General features: G+C 39.5%; 1 protein-coding gene across 3 annotated transcripts in view; it reads right to left on the bottom strand.

The window, feature by feature from the left end:
* LOC126868852 (uncharacterized) overlaps positions 1-26,660 on the bottom strand; it is a 152,077-nt gene that overhangs the window by 74,650 nt on the left and 50,767 nt on the right. For 2 of the 3 annotated variants that reach the window (XM_050624795.1, XM_050624793.1), the window contains exons 4-7: positions 26,183-26,298; positions 9,449-9,539; positions 2,718-2,774; positions 113-1,777 (exon numbers count right to left, since the gene is read on the bottom strand). In XM_050624795.1, coding sequence (XP_050480752.1) covers positions 1,695-1,777; positions 2,718-2,774; positions 9,449-9,539; positions 26,183-26,298 — 347 coding nt within the window. In that variant the 3' untranslated portion in view covers positions 113-1,694. Of the gene's footprint in view, positions 1-112; positions 1,778-2,717; positions 2,775-9,448; positions 9,540-26,182; positions 26,299-26,660 lie in introns of those variants that run through there. The other variant, XM_050624794.1, reaches the window with a different exon arrangement.

Below are 26,660 nucleotides of genomic sequence, written 5' to 3' on the forward strand. Positions count from 1 at the left end.
GCTAGCAGCTAACCATAGTGTAACACTTTTGCTTTCTACGCTGATAACTATTTTTATCAGATGTCTTCTTTTCTCAGTGGAAGGGAGTAGTAAAGAAAATTGACACAGCAAGGAACGTTTGTTTAGTAGATTTATTAGACCCTTTAAAATATTTTAAACAGCGTGCGACTCTTGTTATTTGGCGTAACAGTGAGATATCGTTAATAAGGTACACAGTATGAAGCTCAAGGAGAGCAAAGCGATCAAGATCGATTTAAAATTCACAATTCAACCGTTCCCCCTCGCGGTCCCGACTCGCTCCCTTACGTTCTGCGAACGAATCGGATCGTGGGCATCGTTCGAGACCCGCTCCACCGAAAGTTTTCGAAAAGTGCAAGCGCGAGTTCTCGTTTCGTCCACGTGTTTCGTCGCGTGTTCGCCAAAATGGCGGGAACGCAATACCAAAAGCTGTTGCGATCAAACGTCGTCGATCGATCTCTAGCGACATCGTAACGGAGAACCCAATCTCGAACATATCGAGTTTACTGCGGTGCTGGATCTTCTTAATTTTTACGTTATTTTAGGTGAAGAATACGGTGCATCACTTAGATTAGACGAGAGAGAGAGTAAAATCGAAAAATCCATATATCTTATGAGAAGAAATCGATTATCAGCCGATCGCCTTTCTTTTACAGTGACACAGGCGATCGAGACATCAAGAGACTCGAATAGAGTTTAATTAGTCGAGAAAATCGTCGTTTATCTGAGAGATGGAGCACGATCCTTGCGTTCTTTAATCAACAAGATCGTTTAATTAGCGATCGTGTCTCCGTCTCTCCCACCAACCTCTCGTGTCTAGCTTCGCGCGAGTCACAATTCGCAGAGATTTATCGGTAGACACTGTAGCGCAGTTAACGAAGGAAGTTAGACGACGCGTCGCTTGCTGGGACCTTATGTTACACGAAACGCGAGCCGGTTCTCTCGCGTTCACGTTACACACTGCGTCGTTCATTCCGCTTGCTACGAAGACGCTTAAAAATATCAGCACTATGACGTCTGATGGTGTATCAACGTAGATTTTCTTTCTTTAACGATAGACTGCACCGTTGCAATTAAAGTGAATGGGATGGGAAAAAGAAAATCGTTTCTTCGCGTGTTGCTATAATAATTCGATACTCGTTGCTGCGAATCGATAAAAGAACATATAGAGTCGATCGATGTATCTTTGAGGGTGTTCGGATTTAGATAACGTAAAATCACACCAGACGTATCTACGAATCATGTGGTAGATGAGATTAGAGCTTGTCGAAAAGGTCCCCTGACATTGGCCGAAGATAACGAGCGTTACGATTAAGTCAAGTTCAAAGTGGCGCCATGAACTCTGGTCAGAGAGTGGCGCACTCTGTCGATCCGAAACGCAACTATCTTCCGCGTCGGCGGCCATTTAAACATTTTCTGCGACTTTCCTTACATTCTACGCTCGACTTTTTCTTCGCTCGAAGATTTAACAGACGCAAGCAGAAGGCTCGGGCATTACGAGCATATCATTTTCGTTCGATGCACATCAGGCTGAATTTCGACACGAGATGTTCGCGATACATGCAACGAGGTGAATGTCAGAGGGGAAGAAAGTGTACGACTAATGCGATTGTCCGTTGATGTTGGCTTGATGTTAATTCGTTCTATCTAATAGAGACACGAGAATAGATAAAATCCTAGAAGACCGGGGACATCACCTCCTCCTCCTCGTCCTCCTCGTCGTCGTCGATCCCAGGCTCTCCGAGCGCATGGACGAATTCTGGAACAGAAATATCTTTGCTGAAGTTTCGGCAACCACGTGTCCTTAAAGACGTCACAAAAATAAATAGGTTTGCCAATACCATTTTCATGTCGACCCTTTGCTTATGGAATCTACTCAACGCCTACCCTCCGTTCGAACGCAAGCTCCAAAAAACCCGGTATAGAATTACGTACGTTTCAAAAACGTCTATAAAATAGAATTTACCCTTATCTAGTTTAGATGTATATTCGTTCGTGCAAAGTATTTCTCGTGCAGCTGGTGCCCATAAATAAAATAAATTCTCTGGAATGCGTCCCATGGTCCAGTGTCACAAATTCGATGAACGTAAATTGTATTACCATTGCTCTCGTGGAGGGTCCCAGAGATACGTTAATCGAACTGCAAGAGATCACGGACGAGATGCTTCTTCCAATCCCAATACTACAACGGATCAACAATTCCACGTGCCATGTCGCTTAAGGAAATTCGTAGGGAAAGATACACGGAAGCTTTGGCCATCTTTGAGGAAAAAGGGGATAAATAAGGGTAATCGTGATCGAAATGTTTAGGTTTATCGCAGATGGCAACAATGCACGTTCCACCATTCATGTACATAATATGTCCGAAGAAACAATACTCGAACAGAAGGTTAGAATGTAAATAGAAACGACAAGGGAGAGACAGATTTTTCCTTTCGATTCTCTGTTAGCCGCATCATCGAGAGGATGGAATTTCTCCAAACTCGCAACAGTCGATCTTCTTTCTGCTCTCCTCGAAATATTTCTTTGGTATTTTTGTTCGTTCGTTCCCCCAAAATTTTCCTATCCCCGACCAAACATACATCGATCAATCGCGATCTCGTATCACACGCGTCACGTACTCGAGGAATTCCCAGTTCCATTCAGCCATTCGTATTTTTCTTCGATTATTAGGAACTCCTATGGGGCATTGGGCTTACCATAGAAATCGATTCGGCCGTCTCCGTCCACGTCCACTTCCTTGATCATGTCTTCGACTGAAACACACAGCAAAACCAGCTTACATCTTTTCTTTTTCTAGTATGGTTTAAAAATTATAGGCGAGGCAAATCGCCGGGTAAACAGGGATAAAATGATTATGGTTACGGTTTTCCCTCTTTCTTTTGGCTTTATCTCGATATTCGCTATCGTCATACGTGTTTACACGCGCGAAATTCCGCTGCACTTTACACGTGTATACAAGATGCGGATCGAATCAGCTATATTCGAGATGGTTTCTCTGCTAGTTTCACGAGAAAATCTGTCGATGTGAAAAGAACACTTGAAAATTCTTTCACGATATTACGATAATACGATTCCTTCTTCCCAAAATTTCTTACAATCTTCCTTTTTAAATTGTATTATATATTTTACATCGTGGACGTCTTCCTTGTATTCCAAATTGTACGGAAAAGTGAATTGAAAAATATGATATCGTGTAATTGCACAACAGGAAAAGAAGAAAGTGTACGTAATTCTATTTTAGGAACGCAATATAATATCATTTTTCTTTTTTATCGCAAAATGATACTTTTGAAAATTTTGTTTTACGGCTGCAAATTTCTCATTTAATGCCAAGCGAACTTTCGTTTGAAAAATTCTTTCGTTAAACCATCAAAACGAATTTCGTTCTCACTGATTTTTGCGAACAGATTATATGCAAGGTTATTACAAGTTGGGTAGAACGATCGTTAAATTGTCGGACGACTTGACGGGAAGTTGAAATTAACATCTTCACCGTTAACATACGCACCGTAGGCATTCACTGACATGGCAAATATTGCATTTAGTCTGATTAGAGTCACCTATGAACGTTCCTATGCTAATTAACGGCTGCTGGTAACGAGCGCCAATTTAATTTTTCACCGGCACGGTTCGGCCTCTCGTTCCCGTAAAATTCGAAGTATTAGCGCTCGAAACAACGTACCAAGCGATTAATATTCTGGCCTGCGCTTCCCACGCGCGAAAAACACCTCGATAATGTAACCGCTCTGCCCCTCGCTACGTGTTACCAGTGTAATACAGGAGAAGTGGAAAACGACCGATCGTGGTCAGACATGACGCAACCACGTCGACAATTTCCCATTTTAATTCCGTTTGATAATTCGATAAATCGTCGCGTCAATTCTATCGTTGCTAATTTTCTTACCAATAATTCTATTCTTCCGCAGATATTTATCCGTTTTCTTTTTCTTGTAGAATTTTCTATACGGAATATTGATTTTATGTAATTAATATTTCACTCGCTAACTGTAATTCCTCGAAATGCAACAAATTCGTACATGAATTTTGAGATTGCAAGATTGTCTAAAGGATTGTTGTTTCTACCCTTGCACAGCGTTTTGCCTATTTTTCCAACGATGTTTTCTCTATTCTTTCCTCGGATTTTTATTACTCTATGATTGGCTTTTTACCAATTATTAAAATTCGATCTTTCCACAAAACTGTAAGTGACTGCTTACATCCCTGTAATTATCCCACTCGACCTTAGTCTCAATTGTAACTGCTAATCCATTGTGAATGCAACAGCTGCGTCATTGCGAATTCCCACGATCCTCCGCGAACGATAAACGCCATATCTCGTATCCGCTAATACTCTATTAATTCTCATCACGATCGCTGTAATTGCACGAAACAAGTCACAGAAGTGTTTTCAGTGGCCCAGTACGAGTTCCCATAGACGATTACTGTTTCTTCTTAAAAGTTACCACGACTGGAAATAACGTGCGCGTAATCTGATTTTTCTACCCTTTATGAATCATTCTGACCTAGATTGTTTCTTTCAAAAGGAAAAAATATACTTTTTTGGTGCGTATAGCTATTCCTTTAAAATTTAGAAATATATTGTTGAGACGATATATTATACAGAGAGTCGCAGATATTAACGGCCAAACGTTGCCAGTATATTCTGTGCGCGTAAATAGGGAAAAAGTCTTATACAAACATAGGTCGTTTAAAACTTTATTAAAAAGTTACGACAAAAGTATGAAATACGAAGGGAATAGTGGCAGACTTACGGTTATTGCGACATAACGTAGGAATACATCAGCGATATTTACGTTCTATCTGTTTATTTGAAGGCAGCTAATTCCCATGTGAAAATGTTCATCAAAACAGATAATTCAGGATCGAAGAGGCTGAGAGTAGAATTTATTATCCAGCGAATTTCATTTCCATTTTCTTTCATTTCGTTAAATGTAATCATTTTGAGATGTGAACATCTTGGAATGGAGAATTTGTTACATTTGCATAAACCGAACGAACGTACGTGTCGCTGATGTGTTCTTACATTATATCGCAATAAGCGCGAGCCTCTTACTATTCCCTTTGTATTATATTTCATTTCATTTTTGTCATAACTTTTTAATCAAGTTTTAAACGACCTATGTTTGTATAAAAATTTTATCTCCTCTTTCCTTCTTCCCCAATATACATGCGAACAAAAAATGAGAAATATTTTCAATACCAAATAACTCGAAATTTGGAGATCCTTGGTATTTCTTCGACAATTCTTTTTAATATTTACTCCTCTATATTAACTTTTAATACTTCTTTCCACGTTTCTTAATATTTGGAGATATATTGTCTGACTCTACACGAAGTAATCTACTTAGAATTCTACTTCCCGGTCAGACACGTCTATCCAAATGATGCAGATGTTGCAGTATTGCGGATGAGTCGTAAATAGATTGGGAAGGATATCCTTCGGGCTTCAAATACTTGGGATTTTGATACTATAGCAAATAGAAACTTGAGAATAGCAACCCTTGCGATAATTCACGAGAAACTGAAGGATCGCAGACGGCAAAATTTTAGAGTAAAAATTGGAAATGATTCCAATTGCGTTTCTCGAAATTCTGAAGCAAATAGTTATTTAATGATATCAAGACGTATTCCACGATCAAAAACAGTTAATACGTAACGAAGATTTGTAGTATCGATGTCGTGATCGCTTGAGATCACTTCTTACCGTATCTCCTTCTTCGAAAACATCTACGGTATACCGCGTGACTTATGAATATTTAATAACACTTGCTACTAAATTATACAATTGGCAATTTTCTCGGTGGGCTATTACCGTAATCGGTTTCATAGCCTACGGCAAATGTTAATACCTAGATAGGCAGAAATACATATAGAGCATAAATTGATTCCAGTCAATTAGTAACCTCATACCATATATTGGACGGATTATTACGTTGCCCTGTGTAGATGAAGCCACGCAATTTACCGTCTCTCAGAACGGGTCGCGCTATTAACTCAACCCTCGACAAATTTGCTCGAGATGCTTCTTGATTGTCTATTGTAAAACTTTCGCAAAGGTTAGAAGCACGGGAAACGGGGAAGAGAAAGAGAGACAGGAGTGGAGGATAGTTTCGTTGTTTTTGCGCGGTCACTGTTGTTTTATTGGGCCATTCGAGCGAGTTAAGTTTGTTAACAGGCTCATCCAGCTCGGTTGGTCACCGTAACGAGACGTGGTGAAAAATATCGTCTCTACCGTGAATTTTCAAATTAATGCTGGGCGCTAAAGTCAGAAAGAATTGAAAAATTAGAAAATAATCCTCTTTGTATTCCGTTTGCGGTTCCATAGCTGTAAAGAAAACGTAAAAGTTTTAATTCGATTTTCTGTCGATAAAAAAATATTTCGCGCATCTTTTTTCCTTTGAATGCGAAGCTTATAGTTTTGGGAAGTTTCACTTGGAAATATTAGTGAAGCTATGTACCAAAGTTGCAGATACGCTGCATCATAAAAGTTATAAACGTTACTATGTATGACATGGTGTGACACGTATTTCACCACAGGTATGCACAACTTGTTCAACAAGAGTGAATTAATACCTAGCCTTCTGTGCTTACTTAACTTTCATTAATATTCACATTTCAACGCTTGAGGGATATTTTAAGCAAAGAGGAAGGATCTGGCGTATTTCATAGTTATTTCTCCCAAAGTGTTGCAAATTTTCCTCGTGTCATAAAAAGGAATCGTATTCAGCAAGTATCACTGAGTTTGGTAGCCATTCGGCGCGCGATCGCGCGTAACGAAATTTCTCACGAAGCTTCTTTTGCGAAAGTGTTCTAGGAAAGTGCTCAGGCGATCGGTCGAAACGACGGGAACATGACGTAGAATTTACATTGCAAAAAAGTTTACGAGATTGTCGTGTAAAAGAAGGATAACTTCAGAGGAGCTGTAATCTTTATTTCTTTGCGTGACCCTACGAAATTCTAGCAGAGTCGATCGAGAAAGGAGCAAAGAATTCTTCTTCGTATTCTTTCGGACGAGGGAATCCTCGCCGAACTTGCGGAAGCTTGCAACGACACGTCAAATAAAATTAGAGATCACGCGTGTCGGCTAATCCAACGAGATAACAAGGGGGAACGAGAACAATGGCAACGAATGTTTTTCCAAATGGAATTTTATTTCGTTTCGCGTCTTTGCCCATTTTTCCCTTTATTTTCTCAGACTCGCTTGCACTCGAAATAATATTTGAATTTCCCAAGTTAGTTCCCAGGAACGACCTATATTTTTCGATTTAGCCTTCCTTAGATTTCCTAACGAAAAATTCCACACAGTTTGGATATGGAGTAGTGGAAATGTACGAGAATACCTGGACAAATTTTAGCGGTGCGAATATTGCAGATATTTCGAGGATGCGTTCGTGAAGATTTCTGGCGAAAATTCGCCGCGACAGATAGAGCGTTGCACGATCTTCGTCCACGCGTTTTAACCAGCGCGATGCGAGATTGGAATCGATTTGTCGCGGGAACGAAAGACAAGCGCGGAATTGCTATCGAATGAAAACTTTCCGCGAACTTCCCTTCTCGTTTTTGCCTCTCGGGAGGCCTCTTTCTCGTTTGTACTTGTTCGACAGTTTACGAACGACGAATCTCGATATCTCCGATTCGTTTAATCAATCCGAAATCGTTTAGTATCATATAATTACGGTGTATTTTCACGCTAGAACTATCAGAGTGAAATAACCAACTGGTAAACTTTCATAGAAATTTTATAGGTTTATCGCGGCATATCTTTGATAAAATATTAGGTTGTCCGAAAAGTTTCTTTCGTTTTATGAGGAAATAATAGACGCGCAACGTTTTTGGTTTTATATTATTTTGTCGAATTACGTACGATTCATTTTGTTCTGTTGAGATAAACATTTCACAGACTTGGTTTCGCGTTTGTATGCATTGTTGTAAAAAATACGTTTGCGAAAGAAACACACTTTCCGGACAACCTAATATATGGATACATAAGAAGAGTTTACACAATGAAAATACTCAATGACAATTTCTACGAATTCGTAGCGTTAAATCAAAGAAACATGAAAACATATGAAACAGAAAATAAGATAAAAAATATCGTAGTACAAAAATTTGTGCCATCGATATCGGTTATCGGTAACCAAAATAAAATTTTGGTCATCGATAATGGTTATTGGTAACCACGAAAAATCCCGATCATTTATATTGGTTACTGGTAACCGACAATGGTTATTCGTAACAAGAACAAATAAAAATTCATATTTTTCAATCGTTTTGTTTTTTTGAGAAATTTCTTTGAAATTTACTGGTAACTGACTTCCATGTAAATAACAATGAAATTTTTACTCGCTGACTTTTTTCTAGAAAAATTGTTGAATACTTGACTATTATCTCGGATCTCTGAGTATTAAATAAAAATAACTCGAAATTGGAATTCGATAATTTTTCCTGAAGGTAGAAAACTTTTTATCTGACTTGGGTATGACGATAATGGAAACATCAGATAATACAATCTTTCAGATTTATAGCGTTACACCAATATCTGTTTCTAAGATCAAGTTCTTAAAATTCGAAGATTCGTTTGTCTGATTCGACACGGCACCATCTACTTACGCTTTTACTTCCCGGTCAAGACGCGTCTATACAAACGATTCTGATGCTCTGGCATTACATACGGATCGTAAATAAACTAGAAAAGGTATCCCAACAAGCTGGGGATCTTAGAATTATGGGAAATAAAAATTTTGGTACCACGACCCTCGTGATATATCACTTGCTATGACTCCTACGGTTTTCCCCAATTCTTAAAGTATATACATCCCATGCATTGAGTACCACATATTTCTATACTACCCTTCCTTTCTATCCTCACAAGAAATACTCTTGAATGTGCTCCACGTCGCACCATTCTGCCGTGAAGTTCCATTCATCCACCGTTTTTACTATCAACACTATCCATTATTATTTTCATTTTTGTTTTATTTATCCCCAGACTTTGTTCGTCCTTTCGATTTATTTATTCGCATCTTCGATTTATTTGTCCCGGACAAGAGAATAAAATTCACAGTCAACTTCAAACAGACTGCATAGGAAAACGTATTTACACCATTCACGACACACGAAACTCGATACGTCTGCAAGATACAGAGATTTGTTTGACTTGAATAAAAGACTACAATTTAAAGAAAACTTGAGACGGACCGAGAAGAAAATAAATATGTCATCCACTGTGCTATACGTAGTGGAAAACGTATTAAGTAAAATAAATATAATATAAAATGAACAAACTATGAAATACAACGTAATATAAAATAGGATAAATAATATACGAAATACAAAGTAATATAAGACAAAATATAAAATAAATATAAATAAAATAAACATACAGAGAACGGTAACAGATACGTACTCTCTTCTTCGGACAAATCCTCGCCGAGGCACTGCAGCACGGCTCTCAGGTCGGAGGCGGTGATGTATCCTCGATTGTGTTTGTCGAACACCTGCAAGCAAACAACGAATCGCTACAGAAAACTTCTACACCGTATGCCATCGGTTAGAGCATTCGGGTTTGAATCATCCGGGCGAGATAGATTCTTTTATTTCGAGGTAAATGGAATATCCGCGCAAAGAAAATGGCAGACGGCACTTTACTCTCCCCGAACCTAACGGGAGGGTGGCTCTTTTCGAGGGCGTCGATAATCGCGCGGACGATGAGGCTCGCGAGTAAATGCCGACGCGGGAATAATAACGAGGCGCACGTCTCTATTATTTGTCAGGCCGTGGCACTGTCGCAGACGCAATCACGAAACCATCGCACTTTTGTGGAAGTAGAATTGGGATTGATGCAGCTCCTGGGAACGTTCTCTGTGCGACGACCTTCGACTCGTTCGTCTAGCTCCGGGTGCAAACGTCCTTCTCCGACGCTTGCTTCGTTACCAGCAAATTAATGGGTTTGCATTTTCCATGGAAAGAGAAACCAGGCCACGTTTCTAAGGAGTCACGTGCGCAGCCACAGCGTCGAGCAACGATGTCCATTCGCGACCAACGTCGTCGAGATTTCTACTGAATTGTCAAGCAAACAAGTAAAGTTCATCGACCGAGGATAACGAGGGGGTGGAAAGGGGAGTAAACAGGATCGAAAAACGGTTATTTTCGCTGATCTTAATGGTCGATTTTCGGTATCGTGGGAATACAGTTGCTCGCGAAAGTATTTGAACACTGGTAAACATCTTTTCCGATATATCGTGTTATATGAAATATATATGATATATCCGTTATATGAAATCTTTTGAAAGTTGGACAAATCCGATTAGTATCTCGCGATCGCATTAATCAAGTTTCAAACAAATTAAAAAATATTTATATTAATAAGTCTCCGTATTCAGTGGGATTATCTTTAATATTTTATATACTTCAGATGGCTATTCATGCCGTGTACCGTATACCATTCCTTTTTACAAGATATATGTTTGCAATAAATATCTTGCAACATTTATTAATCAATAATCAATGGCAGCCGCGTCTTGTTACAGGGTTAACGACATTTCAAAATGTTTGTTATGAAACACGCAATACACACACAAAAATTTTCTATGATAATTGTCCGAACACTTTCCTGAGCCATCAGTCGGTGTTTTGCGATTATGGGGAATATTTGTTACGGTAGGAAGGATAATTGAATTAGAGAGCTGATCGTTATTCGGTTATAATACAAATATTGTAATGCAAATGGTATTACACGAATATCTCAATTTGTCTGGCGGTTCGACATTCGATCTGCGTTTCTGTTTTTATTGGCTAACGAAATTGCACAGCCACGTTTATTCATCGGATATTTTGAAATCGTCCAGATCCACATAATCACGTTGATCCCGTATTTTTAAACATGTTTCTAGTTAGTTCAAATAAAGAGAAATCGATATTCGCTCTGACTATTTACGATATAAAGAAAACATCGCTCCAATGTTGAACGATTTTTGTTCAAAATATTACATCGCGATAAATGGAATAATAAATGTGTTTCGTAATGTTCAGAACCATTATACTATCCAAAGTTTAATTTTCCATGATGCCGTTAGTGGAAAGTGAACAAGCTCGGAACGCTACCTGTTTCTTAAACGAAGATAGGCAAATTGATAGAGAGAAAAGTTGGGTTGCTTAACGAGAATCGTCTCCTTACGATACCGCGCTTCGCTGGCGCGCAATATGTAGTTGGTATTTATTTAAATGGAGCTACGCATCGATTCTGCTCGTTATTTCGCTTACAAGGTAACGCCTTCGTTGCAAGTCGGAAACCTACTTTCCAACAGCGTACAAAACAATTTATGGAAGATTATTTATGGAATAATGTGCCTTAGCTTTATTCAGCAAAGAGATAGAACACTCGAGTAACTAAACAGTCGTTTTCGCCCCCTTAACTTTCCACCATCTGATCAAGTTTACGCACAATGGCGCCAAAAGTTTCTTCCCTCGGCAATTACGCAATGCGTTCCAATTTGCGAAGTCCTTCTTAGACGAGGTAGGGATAAGGGCTCGCTTGAACACCCTTCCATTCTTTCCCTTTCCGCAGCATCTTGAGGTCAAAGGTAACAACGTCGGGTAGATAGTCGGTGATTGCGAATCGACCAGTTTCCAGGTGGCGGAACTCGCCGAGTCTCCCATTACAGCTTAACGATTACACACACTTTTCTGTTTCTCCGTTGACTGGAAATCGTTGGACTGGCTCCGTTTCCGATCACAGGGGAATATTGTTCTCCATTGTGCAAGGAAATGGGAAAGGGCAAAGAAAAAAAGTTTCACGCAAGAGCCGCGTCTCGAATCGCGACGACGCGCTTTGACGTGACATTCTCACATTCATCGACGTAGGAAATCGTAATCAAGCAGTCATTACGGCAATTACCAAATCGTTAGCTCTCTAACTATTCCATTATTTGCTCGCACGAGTGGTTCGTCGTGTGGTCGTCGAGCCAACAAATATAGCACGTCGTAATCAACACTATCGTTATTTGCATACTCGAAAACCGAGCGTGTCTCATGACGATTCCATCGTACGATGAGCGCAATTTTTGCGCGATAGTTTCATCAGTGAGTGATTGGCGAACGGATCGTCAATCGACTTATCGAACGAGTCTCAGTGGAGAATCGAATTCGAAGCATTTGGATCGGAACGATCGATCTGATTGATTAATCCACGGTTGTTCATGATCGACTTTTTTCTGAGACGCCTCGATCAGCCGCGAAATTGGATACTTCAGCAACTAAACGAAAGGAAGAGATTGTGTTTCGGAAAATGGAAAAGTAGACATTGGTTTTCAATGCCTGGAACACACTGGAATCGTGGCAATAGACGTGTAAACTGTGCGTAATTAATCAATCGCCGATTAAGTCTGCGTTGCAAAGGTTAAGGACGATTAATCGCATACACGCTGTGACGCGCGTATCGCGTATTCTACGTCGACCCTCTTGAAACAATGTCACGGCTGAACGAGGCAGACTAACGAGGAAAAAATCTGTCGCTGATCGGGGCCGTTGCCAATTAGTTCTCTTTACAATTCACGATAATAAACTGGAATATTAAACAAATCGCAGAGAAACTAAACAGAGAAAACGAGAAAAAGAAATAACGCGACAAAAGAAACTGTGTCATATATATGCTAATGCAGAAGACGAAGATTAAAATAGCCGATTTTTCGTATCCAATTCACCCTATGATCTCTGATCTAAGATCGCCTTATGCTGTTCTCTCATGCATACGCTCGTTTGTCTCGCGCAAACGTGTACCAGCGACAGAATAAATCATGCCAGGCTCTTACCAGGCTACGAGCGAGATAACCAAATAAGTTCGTGAGCTTTATCGCGAATCCCGGACAAATCGTTGAAATTTGGCACGACCAGAGGCAGGTACGAGAGAAAATCGAAAAAAGGATTATAGAAGGGAATGGCAGTCGCTACTGCGATAAGATGATAATCGCGAGACGTTAGGACGTTGGGACGTGACGAACGTAATCGAGGCTGTAAGAGCATAAAGAATTTCCCAAGTGTCGGGCCATTCGCATCCGGAATATTAAGATTCGCTCCAATTCCTCGCACCCTTCGATTCCTTTCGTGATAACCAATTAGCCCATTGTTTCATCCTCTTCTTTCAAAGCATACACTTTGTGATATTAAAAGTGGCTCGCTTAAAAGGGCATATCTTTTCTATTAGCTGGGCGCGTACCTTTTCTATTTGCCTCGCGTAAATCCAATGAAAAGCCACTTTTGTCGATTAAGGAGCGATTACACTGTTAGTAAGGCGAGAAGATAACGTTTCTGGTTTTCTGCCGTGGTCGAAGAAACACCGTTGACTCACGATGGATGTTCGTTTTTGACGATGTTACAGTAGTCCTTTGCTGGTTTAAATTAACTTAAATTGGACTCTCTGTAGCTTTCAACTGACTCAAAGGGCGAGCTACGTACAATATTTGCATGCCAATACTCCTGGCACACGATCTGGATTTTTGACCCGTGACTCTCTTCTGTTCGTCGTAGATTTCTTCGGTTCACAGATTATTCCATTTTTCTTCCTATCGATGCGTGTTCCTTACAGACGATAAATTGTTTGTTCGGTGCAGCGATCTGCATACTCAACGACCTCTCAGATTTTGAACCTTGTTGCTTTTCGATTCGTTTGAATATTCTTTTCTGCAATTCGTTTATTCGTAGAAGCCACGCAAAAATTCTACTTGACATCGTAGAATTACAGATAATTAATTTGAACGTATCAAATTGTTTTACAAATTCGATATCGTTAACTGATAAAACTCATACCTCCCACGTGTAAATACCAATACATTTCCATTTTGAAATTTAATTTGTTCACGGTTGAATAACATCGATCGCGCAATGAATAACATACTCCATTAATTATATACGTTAAAACGATTCATATTTCACTACGCGAATTGACTCCCGGAACCGCGCAAAATACGGTTTGTATTTAACAAACAAAAGAAGAGGAAGAAGACCAACATTTCAGAATGCAGATCATGGAATATGGCGTTTGGCAAGAGATCGCCGTCGCGTTTTTTTTTCTCTCTCGATATTTTTGTCCTTGTTAGCTTTTCTCTAATGTTCACCCTTTCGCCTCTTTTCCCTTCCTCAACGAACGTAATAAATCTTACTGGTCATTCGCTATACTCTCGATCGTTTTATCCCGTTCTTTCGAAGCTGTTTCTCGCTTTCATCCGCGCTTTTCACTTTTTTCTCTCGTGTTTTCCGGCTCTTTTTCCTTTCTTTCTTTTCCTCCCTTCCCTTTTTTTTTATTCGCCGGTGCCTGGCTACAATCCGGCTGCCGGCGCGCTCGCCAGGCCACGGAGATTAAAATATCGACTCGGGACACTGCGATACGTCGCGTCTGACCCCAATGCCGGCTCGCTAAACTCTTTAAGCGCGCGTTAGGCGATTTAAAGCGATCGAGGCGAAGCTTTCAACGCGAGTGACGGGTTGAATCGCTCTCTCACGCCGCCAAGCCAACGACTCCAAGCGCTTTCACACCGTCATCGTTTATTCTCCTACCATTGTTAATCGAATAATCAACGATAGGACGCGTGTAATGAAGCGTATTACGCATCTAGGGATTTCGATACGGTGTTTGTTCCTCGTCATTATTAACATTCAATCGTTGATTTTCCAAGGGATATTTGATGCGCGATAAAACGAAGTTAATTAATTCGTATCGAATAAAGGCGGCCCACGATATATGTATACTTCCCACGATAAATATTCCGCCTCGCCTATTACGAAGCCAGATACTCAGCCTGACAACAAGCTTGATTTCCAGACAATATGATTGCCAACGAGACGATCGTCGATCATCGAATCTAAAACTAAATTAATTCCGCGTGGTAAAACGAGCAGGGAAAACGAGCACCGCGAGAAGTCATTAGCGCTCGATATTAAGCTGAAAATTCATTCGAATCAATTAAAAAATTTCGATAACTTTTACGATCGCGTAGGTCGAAGAGCTGGAAGAAGAGTCCACGCGTTAGTCTCCTCGTGGAGATAATTGCTTGAAAACGAGGCGAAAATTATTTTTTTAAATTTCAAGCGGCCGCGATCGTGAGTGGATACGAGAAGCTAAATGGAGCGGTAAAAGTGACCAGCGTCGGCCGATAGCGTGCGTCCGCGCGTAAGCACGTAATGGCTTCGAGAATGGAACGAAGAGAAGGAAGAGGAACGGGTCGTTAATAGCAAGACTGAGTGTAGGCCGCACGCAACGGCGAACAGGTCGTTCTCTGGATACCGCAAATTGCTTTGTTATATCTATGTACGTATGTATGTATGTATACATATATGTCTGTTCATAAGTATTAAGACGTTTATAAAAGGTTAAATTGTGTAATAAAATGAACGATTACTAGGGAATTATTAAAGTCTTTAACAAATCTCATTTGAAATCCTACGCTTTAAAGAACTCATGCACTCAATATTATAATAACACCAGTTACGTACAATTCGATTAAATTCCTTTTTTACCTATCTTTGTCGTGTCTTTCTTTAAGGGTTTCAGCCAATCTCGGCATTCATATCTATCGAGATATGTATAATTTTATGTGTTAGACTAGATTGATCGTGTAGTAGTGATATATGTATGTGAATACGAGTGTATGGAAGTATGCGTGTGCACGGCACCTCGAAAACAAAGGAATGCAAACTGTTCAGTTAACAGTGTGGTATGGAAGAAGGTGAGACGCGTGCAAGTAAGTATCGATGAATATCTTTGAAATCGTTTATCAAATAAATGTATAACTATTGTAATATAAATTCTAAGTGTAAATTTAGTGCTCCTATACCGTTATTTCGGCAATTAAGATCCAAAATTCTCAACAGTATCACTGGTCTTCTTACTGGTATTTGTCGCTTTTTGATCCGACGAATTCTGTAAATGATTTTACATATTTAGTTTCCTGATAGACTAGATCAATTATTGCGTTCTTTACGAGACCAGTTGATGTCCTCTTGTGTATTTACGAACGAGAATTTATACGCGTGATACCGCAATGAAAACCATAACTTGGTTAAATGTACTGATATTCAACATCGAATAACGAATGAAATAATACTCGAGTTTTATCTGGCTGTGACAAATTGACCCCTGACCAGGGATGGTAATACGAGCCTCGTTAACGGACGAAAAGAGACGAATATTCCATGGAAATGGTATCGTATTCGAATTAATATGCAACGATTTCTTGGATAAACGGAGGAACAGAGGATGATTAAATTGATATCGCGGTGGTGATTTTTCTTACCGGATTCCAGCTTGAATATATGCATGAAGGATCATAGGGAGGACGACGAGACGAAGATTTTTTCCCTGATAATCGAGAAACGCTCGAGGAAATAGTATAAACGCAGCCGGCCAAGACGAAAAGGAAGGGAGAAAAAGGGAACGAGTGGAAACGGTTGGTTGGTGGAGAAAGAGAAGAAAGGGAAGACCAGGCAACAAAGGCCGCGAAATGGCTAGGAAAGTGTATGTAGACGGCAGGGCGGAAAGAAGAATGGTGCACGAAAACGACGGCAGGATGAATGTCCTTGTGGTCGAGCTGCGATGGTACAGTCATTAGAATGTATTGTGGCTCAACGGTTTGACACGCTCCCTTTTGCGACGCGCCGCTCCACATACCTCCGGTTCTCGTTCTCCAGAAAGTTTATCTCCGCCAAGGCCTTTTCACTTTTACGTATTGGCAGATGCACAGAATTGCGCTCCTCCTGCATATAAACCGGTCATTCTAATATACTAAATAATAGGTAGTAGAGCGCTATACTTTTTTTGATCTTTTGTGGACCGTGGCTCGGTCAGCTCTGCTGTAGAGTGGTGAGAATGCGTAGATGGTAAAGGCACTCGTGGATAACAGAGACAGACTATCAGACTATTTTCTAAATTTGATAGCTATTATAAGTTATTATAATCTTGGGTAATGATATAGCGGAATCGTAGAATTAATGGAGGGTAAAATTAGTTCCTTAACAATGAAGTACGGTTGTCAGATAAGTTTCTTTCGTTTTATAAGAAAATATCAGACGCACAATGTCTTTTGTTTTATGTTAGTTTATTGAGTTATGCACGAACATAATAATAGAAATAAAATGAAATAGATCATATCTAATTCAATAAAATAATATAAAACAGAAATTGTTGTGCATCTATTATCAGCTTATGAAACGAAAAAAACTTTTCGGACAACCTAATCCTTGGTGTTTCACGTCGAATGATCGTACTTCAGTTGATAAAAACAAGATGCTAATATTCTAAATAATCTGTACATAATTTAGATAATGTTAGATAAATAATGTACAAATAATAATGAAAGCTTCATATCAATATCTTTCCGACGAGAATAAGTTGTCAATGTGGAGTTAACGTAATTTACATTTTATACGATATATTGAAATAAAACTTTATATTTGTATTGACATTTTCTTTCCGTTTTTTAGGTCGCATTTAGGTTTCGTAGGTCGCATTATTCTTTTTATACACAACAGATAAAACAAAATGTAGTGGTCTCGAGTGTATCCGAAGCTTAAAATATTAGTAGCCGCTACTACTTCTCAGTTTAATTTACGACTTCGCTATATCTCGACACGCAATACACAACTGCGATTGATTTATTTGAACAACAGTTGCCGGAATCGTAAATGATTCATTTGTCTCTGTCCGTCGAATATCAACAAATTGGGAACACTTTCTTGAGCAAAGGCGTACGAGAAACGGAGGATCTCTATTTCTGTTGCGACGTTGCATGGTTATATCGACGTTGTTTACATTACATTTTGGCAGTGCAATCAAGGAAATGGTAACTAACATGGGTTTGTTAAATTTCTTAGTCAAAGCTAACTAAGCACAGTTAATTCGTCCGATACTTGATGACACAATCTCCCGTTGTATTATGGCGAATCAATTCGTGACGATCTTTACTTTTAACCTGGTAGCCAACTAAAACCTTCTACAATCATGGAGTTAAGAGTTAATAAAGACAATTTGTTATATACTTGCAAATACATATAAACACAGCATCGTTTATTTGTAAGACAAATAAAACGTAAAAAATAAGGATCTCTGAATAACAGAATTATTATATCTCCAAGAGAGTGCTGATCCAAGTGACAATTTAACCTGTTCTTCCCGGTTAACAAGTTAGTGTTTGCGGAACAATCACAAGCAGACAAACTTCCGACAACGTTGATTCGCATTACACGAGCTATGTCTTCGTACAACTCGTGTAAACGGAAAATAAAGGCGAGTCTGTGTCTGGTAAGAATCCAAAGCTCGCCGCAGCCGACCGATGAATTCCCAGGTATTTTCTCAACAATTTTTCTTTCCTTTTGTTTGCGCCGTTATATCCGAAGATTACAAGCGTTTGCGAATCCTCGTTACCTCAAATTGAGGAAAAAACGGCTGCTTCACTCCATTCTACACTTGTTTCCTCCATTTCACCGAATATACTGCCACAGGAGGTGACAATTTTCGTTTCCCATTTTTTCAACTAAAACGCTTGTAATCGCACTAAATTCTCGTTTACGAATTGCACGTTGCACGCGCTTCGCAAACGAGACAAATTGCACGAAATATATTTCGGAATTATGGCTGGAACGTGTTGGAACGATGGAAACGCGGAGACTCAGGAGATCTTGCCATCGGCAAGATGAACGACAAACGGCCTTTAAAGCCGCCATCATAAGACGAAGTTAGTTCGGCGGAACGCGTATTGAGGTGGCTAAGCTCGTTCAACTAACTAATATGTACGATAACTGCGCGTGGGTGGTACATTATCGCTGCGCTGGAAATGAGGACGAATAGGTACGATCACGTGTCGAAAGTACGTTATCGACTTCTGGAACTCGAGCACATACGAGTCACACCAGGTGAAAAAAAAAAGGAGCGGAAAAGCGAACCGATCGACTCCTAGCTGCAGAAACGTATGTTCTAACGAATAGTCCGGGGAATCTATGTTTTCAAGGGAAACGCAATTCGTGATAAAAAGTTGTTTCAGTGGGATACGCTAGGATGTACTAATTGGATACTTATTCGTTGCAGTATCAGCTTATTCTAGCGTGTATCGAAGTGCATACGAACGTAATTCGTTCTAAACATTGTCTCTGTATCTACATTAACATATATTATATTTTGTAGGTATGAAAAAATATTTCTGAATTCAGTATATACCGGTAAGTATTTCTAAATTGTTTCACAAACAAATATTTCTGATGTCGAATTATCAAAGAACAAATAAAAAGTTGATCAGTTGGTGATCAAATTGTAGGATATGGATAAATTTAAATAGATAAATTTAATTTCGTCGTACACATAGTAAACATAGTACACATAGTAAAAGATAAGTGAATTAGATTAATAATCAAATAATGTTACGAACGATAAAAAAAAACAGCAGATTGACAATTTAATAATCGTCATAGTTGCCGGCAGAATTCTTTATAAAATGAAAAAAGCGGTAGGATGGATAATAGGATTTTTCAGCATTCGTTGTATTATTCCACCGCATACGTATGCATATAACCCATCGTATATTTTGTGAAATGTTGTAGAATTCGTTACGACGCGGCATCTCTTACGAAAATAAAAATCATAATTAACAAATGCGCCTGGTGCTATACTTCCCGCGCGACATTGTCACGTACTACACGCCTTGCGTCGTATAAAATCCACGCAACCCAAATTCCATTCAATGCAATTATCATACTTATTGTAGCCGTATAACCAATTGTATAATAAACTAACAATGTAAGTGCATACATTCTGAATGCACTTCATTGTATTTTCTATCCATAGAATCAAACAGAATTTGACAGTAATCACGTAGTACTGTCGATGACGAAATATACGAGACCCTACGTTTGCAAATTACTGTGTTTAACGATATTATTTCTCATTAGGAATCTAATTTAAATGGTTACTTAATTCGCGTTGATTTCCACCTGGAAATCGCGTATCGACGATCGTCAAATCTATCGTACACTACATACGATCAAAAAGTTTATTTTCTCTTCGAAGAATTTGATCGAATTATCTACGATACGTCGACGAAATCATGTACTTCCTCGATGGTACTTACGTCGAAACTAACCCATTTGATACAAAACAATATAGACGTTTGCATTCCATAGAATAGTATTCGCTCTATGCAGTCACTTTGTTTTTGTTTTACGATCAAATTCACCGGGAATTCGACTCTACTCATTGAACGACCAGCCGTAAATTGTTCCACGAATTCAGCGATGTATACACGATGGATTTAAACAATCCAAAAGAATCGAACGAAAAAAATGGTCACGAGATTGAATCGTATTACGCCGAAAGGACTAATGGACGTTCCCTTTGTACTACACGAAAGACCAGTGGTTCGCCGCGGCTTTCGTTGCAGTACTTTTTCGAAGCTTGAAAGCTACCTTTTAGCTAACCATCGGACGAAAGATTCTTGGTAACTGGAGTAGCTGGCATTTTCTTCCAGTTACGCTTTCTTCGATTAGATTACTTTTCACGAACAAGGAACTTCGTGTACTTTCTCTTCCGTGTTTATTTCTCCCGGTATGACGAATCGTTCGGCGCTTTAATTATTCATCGACACATCCGTCGAAGGTTTATTTGTGGCCTCGATATTGAAAGCGAATCTTAATACGGAAATCGATCGAGGGCGGTTCCATTAGCGCCATCCTCGGCGCGTTTCGCTTTCCAAAGGTGACGATAATTCCTCCTCCTCGACTTTATCAATTTCCCCGTTGAAAACTGACAAACCTGTTACACCCTGGTCAGCAGAAAACTTCTATTCGATTCAGTTAGCCTCAAAACGGATCATCTTTTCATACCTACGTTTAATCACCGTTTGATTGCGCGAGATTTTCAGTTAAAAAACGCCTGCGATTTTTCGCTGAGTACTCGTTGAATTTCGCGTACATACGTAAATGAAAGTAGGTCGTTACACTACGCGGCATTCTTACTCATTGTCGCTCAAGATAAGCTCAGACCCGTTCCGAGAGAGCATTAAGCGTGCAACTGGAAAACTTGTGAAATCTCGCGTCTCAGATCCGCTAGATTACCGGAACGAAATTTCTCTCTCGTTCTCGGCTGCGAAACGAAATGAAAAGCGACAGCTGCACGAGAAAATCTTTATGTCGTATTTCGATTATTGTTATCTAATTTTCTCCGAGTAGAATAGGCTCGCAAAGATGTTACTCTTTGCCAGTAGAACTACATTTATTTCAAATGTATATATTGGAATGACATATTAGTTACTACTCGATTAACGCTTTCAACGCTAAGATGTTTCGTCGACGCGCGTTTATCGTACGCTGTTTACTTATTACGATGAAGCATGCGCTACGCTGCCGAAATTATTTGACAGTCAAAGTGCGAAAAACATGAAATTTTATGAATTCATCGCTTATAGCATATGTTATAGACATATGAATGGCAAATTATAGATTTTAGGCTTGAAATATATCTTTAGGCTTGAACACGACAAGTGATACATACGAAGATTTATTTTGAAGCAACACAGCTTCAGGCACTAAAAATAATTTCGAATCGTTTTTCGAAATTCTTATATAAATTCATAGCGTCGAATTGATTAAGTAAACTTGCGCCGATTAAAATTACATTTCCGAAAGTGGATTTCTATTATATGAACGAAATATCATAGATGGGGAAGCTCGGAAAACTTCTACTATATAAACTCAAGTTTTATTGCAGTTTATCCCTTGATGAATTTATATCAAGTTTAGATAAACGGAGCTCTGCAGTATAAAAGAAAAAGTAGGCACGTGAAAGTAGTAGCGGCTGTCTACAACAAGAATACAATGTTTGTGTAACAAATTGATAACAACTAGATAGAATGAAGTTTTGTGGACTGTAAAATCGATACAGGGAAACTTGTTGCTTTTGCAATTCTAACGATCAACAATGCCTCAACAAACTTGCAAACCTATAGTATACAAGATCTCAAACAGTTTTACCTGTAAAAACATATCCCATTATAGCTACGTTTAAAGCGTCATAATACAGCGTAATACACCGCACCGCATCGAAAAACAGCAAAATGTTTGCAAAACTGTTGTTTTAAGAATCAACAAGGGAGTAAATATTAGAAAGAGAAGAATACATCAGAAAAATATAATAGCTCGCAAAGTTATTCAAACATTTATAAATACCTTTTACAAATGTGTTACTTGTATTCGACATTTTTTTAATTTACTCATTTTTTTTCTTTTGCTAATTTCATTAACATTGTAATAAGATTCAACTATTACAGTTATGTTGCTAAAGTTTGGAATAAATCTGGAAATCCACATAGAAGATATCTATAATCTACAAGATATCTAGTGCAAGCTTTTATTTTATAGAGATCACAGAGGTATTTATATAGTCGATTATCCGATAATCCAATTATCAAATAAATAAAATAAAATTGATTATATCAACAAGCCTGAATATTTTTCAAACTGATTTCAAATTGTACCAGTGTAATCGTGACAGCTGTATCTCACATAGATAATGAAATATTAATAAATTTTATACGTATGATACGTACGTGGAAGTTTTCTATGATAAGTGTTCAGATACTTTCGTGAGCCGTACAATCAAGAAAATGAGAACAGCTCGCTCATAAGTTGGACCTATCCTCGAAACGAAACATTGTCGGGAAAATCTCTCGAAAAAACTATTCGAATGTGGCACACGCTTTCTTCATTAAGATAACGACAAACGAGGTGGGTGCACGGTACGAAACGTTAAACGGGGATTTGCAAGGACCAACGTAATCCCATCGGTTCGCTCTGAGTTTGATTACGTCACGCGCGGAGGAGACTGAAACTTTCTTCGTTTTCTCGTTGTCACCTTCTTTATTCGGTCGATGCGCGACCAACTTCTCTCGCGGCAGAGAAGAACGATGATGATCCGGAAGGATTCAGCTTGAATCTTGCAACCAGTGTCGCTCGCTTCGAATTCGGAGGCCGCCACGTTCCTGGCCAAGAACTTTCTAACCCGGCTACTATCCTCTTTGATCCTGACCGCTTTTGAGCTTTATCCAGCTCGTCAAGTATTCCCCCTGTCGCCTGAAATTATTATAAAGTGTGCACAGAGAGAGGAGAAAAGAGAAGCAGACCGAACGTAGTTTCAGCTGCGAGAAATTCTTCTTCAATTACTCCTGTGTTCGCCGTTTAGCGAAAAGAGAAGAAACCCGTTACGAAGTCAACGAAAGGAGGTCTCGTTGAGGAACACGATTCATGGATTTCGTGGCACAAATGGGAAAACTTAGATTCGACGGAATTTTAAATTACTCGAAGCTGGACGCTTTGAGCCATTCCGTATTGCGCAATAGCCAAGAGGCTTCGTTGTCGAGACAAACTTGTTTAGACTTCAATTTATCAATTAGAACTTGGAAATGAACGCCTTTCCAGTCATCGTTCCGTTATTAACGCTATTTCGGGAAACGTTCGTTTCTTTTCGCGAATGTGGATTCATCGGATTAAAATATCTTCGTTTGATACAAATCTGGACATTGAGGAGAATATATGCTCGTTCTAAATCACCGACGAACAGGTTGCAAATGTTTGCATGGTCCAAGAAACGACAGAGCATTAGAAACTCGTAGAGGGAAAGAACAGGCTGGTGAAAAATTGTTATTTCTTTTCGCTAGATGAGAATCGCGTTATTCTTTATATTTCCGTTTCTTCTTCCCTGTTTCTACATTTTATTCCATTTTTAGACAGTTTATTAAGAGCCACGATCGTGGATGACAATATCCAGTCGTATTATCGTTGTTTAAGTACAACCTATCGGTGTACCGTTTACTCTGCCGCACAAGGGAAGGATCTTCCGCAAACATCGAGAAAAACAACGAGACAAAGCGGAGTCGATAAAGATGCGACGGTCGTTTGGAAAAAAGCAACCCGCGTGTAAACAAGCGTCTCAGAGTAATAAAGCGGTGCGGTGTCTCGTGCAAATGTCACACGACATCGACGAATCTAATTTCTCCCGTCGAATGAAAAACTTCCACTTAATGCGCATCGTTACATAGCAGCTTAAAATCGCCGACATGTCGCGATGCTTTTCAAAGGATATAAAACACGAAGGAAAGCGAGTGTCTCGTCCGTCTCGCGACAAGCATCGTGAACAGCAAAGAGGCATTTGCTATCCCGTTTCTTCGGATGTCTTTTGCGATCAAACAAGAGTCAAAGATTCGTTCGTTGGAACTAATTGCTTGAACCTTTTGAGATATTCGCGGACCCGTTGGCACAAAGTGAAATCTGTTATTTGTCAGTGGATCGCTTCGATAGCTTGATAATTCAATTATCCAACGATCAATAAATTCCTAGTCTCGTCTCTGTAGTTAATGATGCAACGATTAAGCTAACTAGGACAGTCAGCTTGCGGAAAATTTGAAGCATTAGCCGAAACTACTCTACCAAACTAACTCATTCGTAACATAGAAACGTTCTTCCAAAGAAGAGACATTCCAAAAATGGCAGCCGCCTACGCGTGGTGTATTCGATGTCATTGAAACAAAGGTAGTCGGTTGCGCGTTCGTCGGACAAATTCGTGGCGCGCGTGCGAGAATTAATTGGAATTGGTCAGAACGGGACGGAACGACACGGACGTGGCTTCTTTGTAGAACACTTGTGCAGTTGCTGCGCGCAAAAGCTTTGTGCCTTGGAACGAAATCTGTCGTTCGTTACTCGTTATCTGACAATTATTATTAACGTTTGTATTGAAGCATAGGTACGATACGCTTGACGGACCAGTTGAACGCAAACCGCGTCGTCGTTCTACGGGAACAAAGAGCCGCGTCCTCGATGTCGCGATCGACTTAACTGTTACAATCGTCGTGTTTTTTAACCTTCCTTTCGACGGATGGATTCAATTCCATGTAAGTGGAATAGAAAGCGGAGACTTTCGACAGATGCGATAATTCTGCGTTTCTTTGATTCGAGGACGATTCCTTCGACGGATCGTCGCGTATCGTTGCATCGTTATCGTTAACTCTCTTAGTTCCGAATAAATTTATGATAAATCGAAGATAGATAGAAAAAGATGATATCGTTCGATATGGAGAAAACGAGGAACTTGTGATTCGATAACGTTAAACGGATTTACGCTTCAACTTTCTCAGAAGCTAGCCACATTGACGTTACTTTATCGGAAGACAACAGACCGGTGTCAGCATCGAGCACGATTCCGCGCGTGAAGCTGTTCTCGTGATTTCCTTCTTGCAAGGATTTACATTTCCTAAGGGACCTGCTACTTTTCACGTAGAGACACTACGTTATGGTACATATATGCGCATGGGAATGTAAACTACCGGCATCATTGCTGCTTTATACGTATCTAGTCCGAGCGGACGTGTACCGAAAATTTCAGCGCCAGCAAACGCGAGACTCGAATCCGTACGTATCTCGTTCACTAGCAAAGACCCTGAGTTGATCAGGTAATTCGTACATAAATCGATTTCCTTGCTCTTGTACGTGATCATTCTAGTTTCAGCATCGGAAACCTAACAAGTTTTAATTATTTCGCTTAACATTGCACATTTGAACGTGTAAGATTTTGAGTTTAAATATCTTTAAATCTTTAAATTCTCCAACCTTCGATCTTTTTTACACATTTTCACATTTTTTTAATTCTCGATTATTTGAATTTGAATTTTTCTAAATTTTCAACTTCTTATCTTTACCTGCTAATTTTCATCAAAGTTCGAAATAATTATCAACCTGTCTATCGTTACGATTAACATTATCTCACACCTTCGTGCTCGACTAATAAATCTATTCCCTTGACGCTTCGCAATGAACACGCAGATTAATCTATCGATTTCCATCACTGTTCGTTAACTCCCGTGACTCTATATAATTTCAATAGGAAAATTCACGCTGTCAGAACACTTTGAAACGATCCATTGCAGATTGGCCGTGTGGAGAACGCAGCGGGTACACTCAAAACGATATCAAGCGATTGTTAAATAGTTAAATGAAACTGACTGGCCGTTCAGTGAAATCGTATCTGTACCGTGTATTCCATGCTGGCAATCACGTTGAAACAGCGTGGAGTGGAGATTCCAAGGAACAAAGGGAAAAAGATAAAAGGCAAACGTACCCGAAACGCATCCCTCAGCTCCTGCTCTTCCTGATCCTGATCGGTAGGAGCGGTTTCGCTCGCACCTATGTTGCTCACGATTTCCACGAACTCCTCGAAGCTGACATTTCCATCTCCTAAAATGACAAAAACAAAACGAACGCATCATGTACACCAACATCGTCTCATTCTTTTTTTAGAGAATTTTTTTTTCGGCGTCAGCCAGCAACATGGCTACCATTTATTCTCAAACGCCGTTCTACTGGAATCTCTGCATTTTTCGTTTTTCTGTTACAACTATTTATTACAATTATTTAAAAGAAAAAAATGAGGCTTTACAACGTACACGCTATTCATCCTGTCTAGATACAATCTCTCACCCGTGCAAAAGAAAGATTTTATCATTCCCGCCCTTTACAGTCCCAATTCTGATTCAGTTTACTTCAAAACTACCACTCGAAAAGAAACTCTCGTACCGAGAATGAAAAGAACGTTGCAA

The sequence above is a fragment of the Bombus huntii genome, chromosome 8 (assembly GCF_024542735.1).
Source record: "Bombus huntii isolate Logan2020A chromosome 8, iyBomHunt1.1, whole genome shotgun sequence".
NCBI lineage: Eukaryota > Metazoa > Arthropoda > Insecta > Hymenoptera > Apidae > Bombus > Bombus huntii.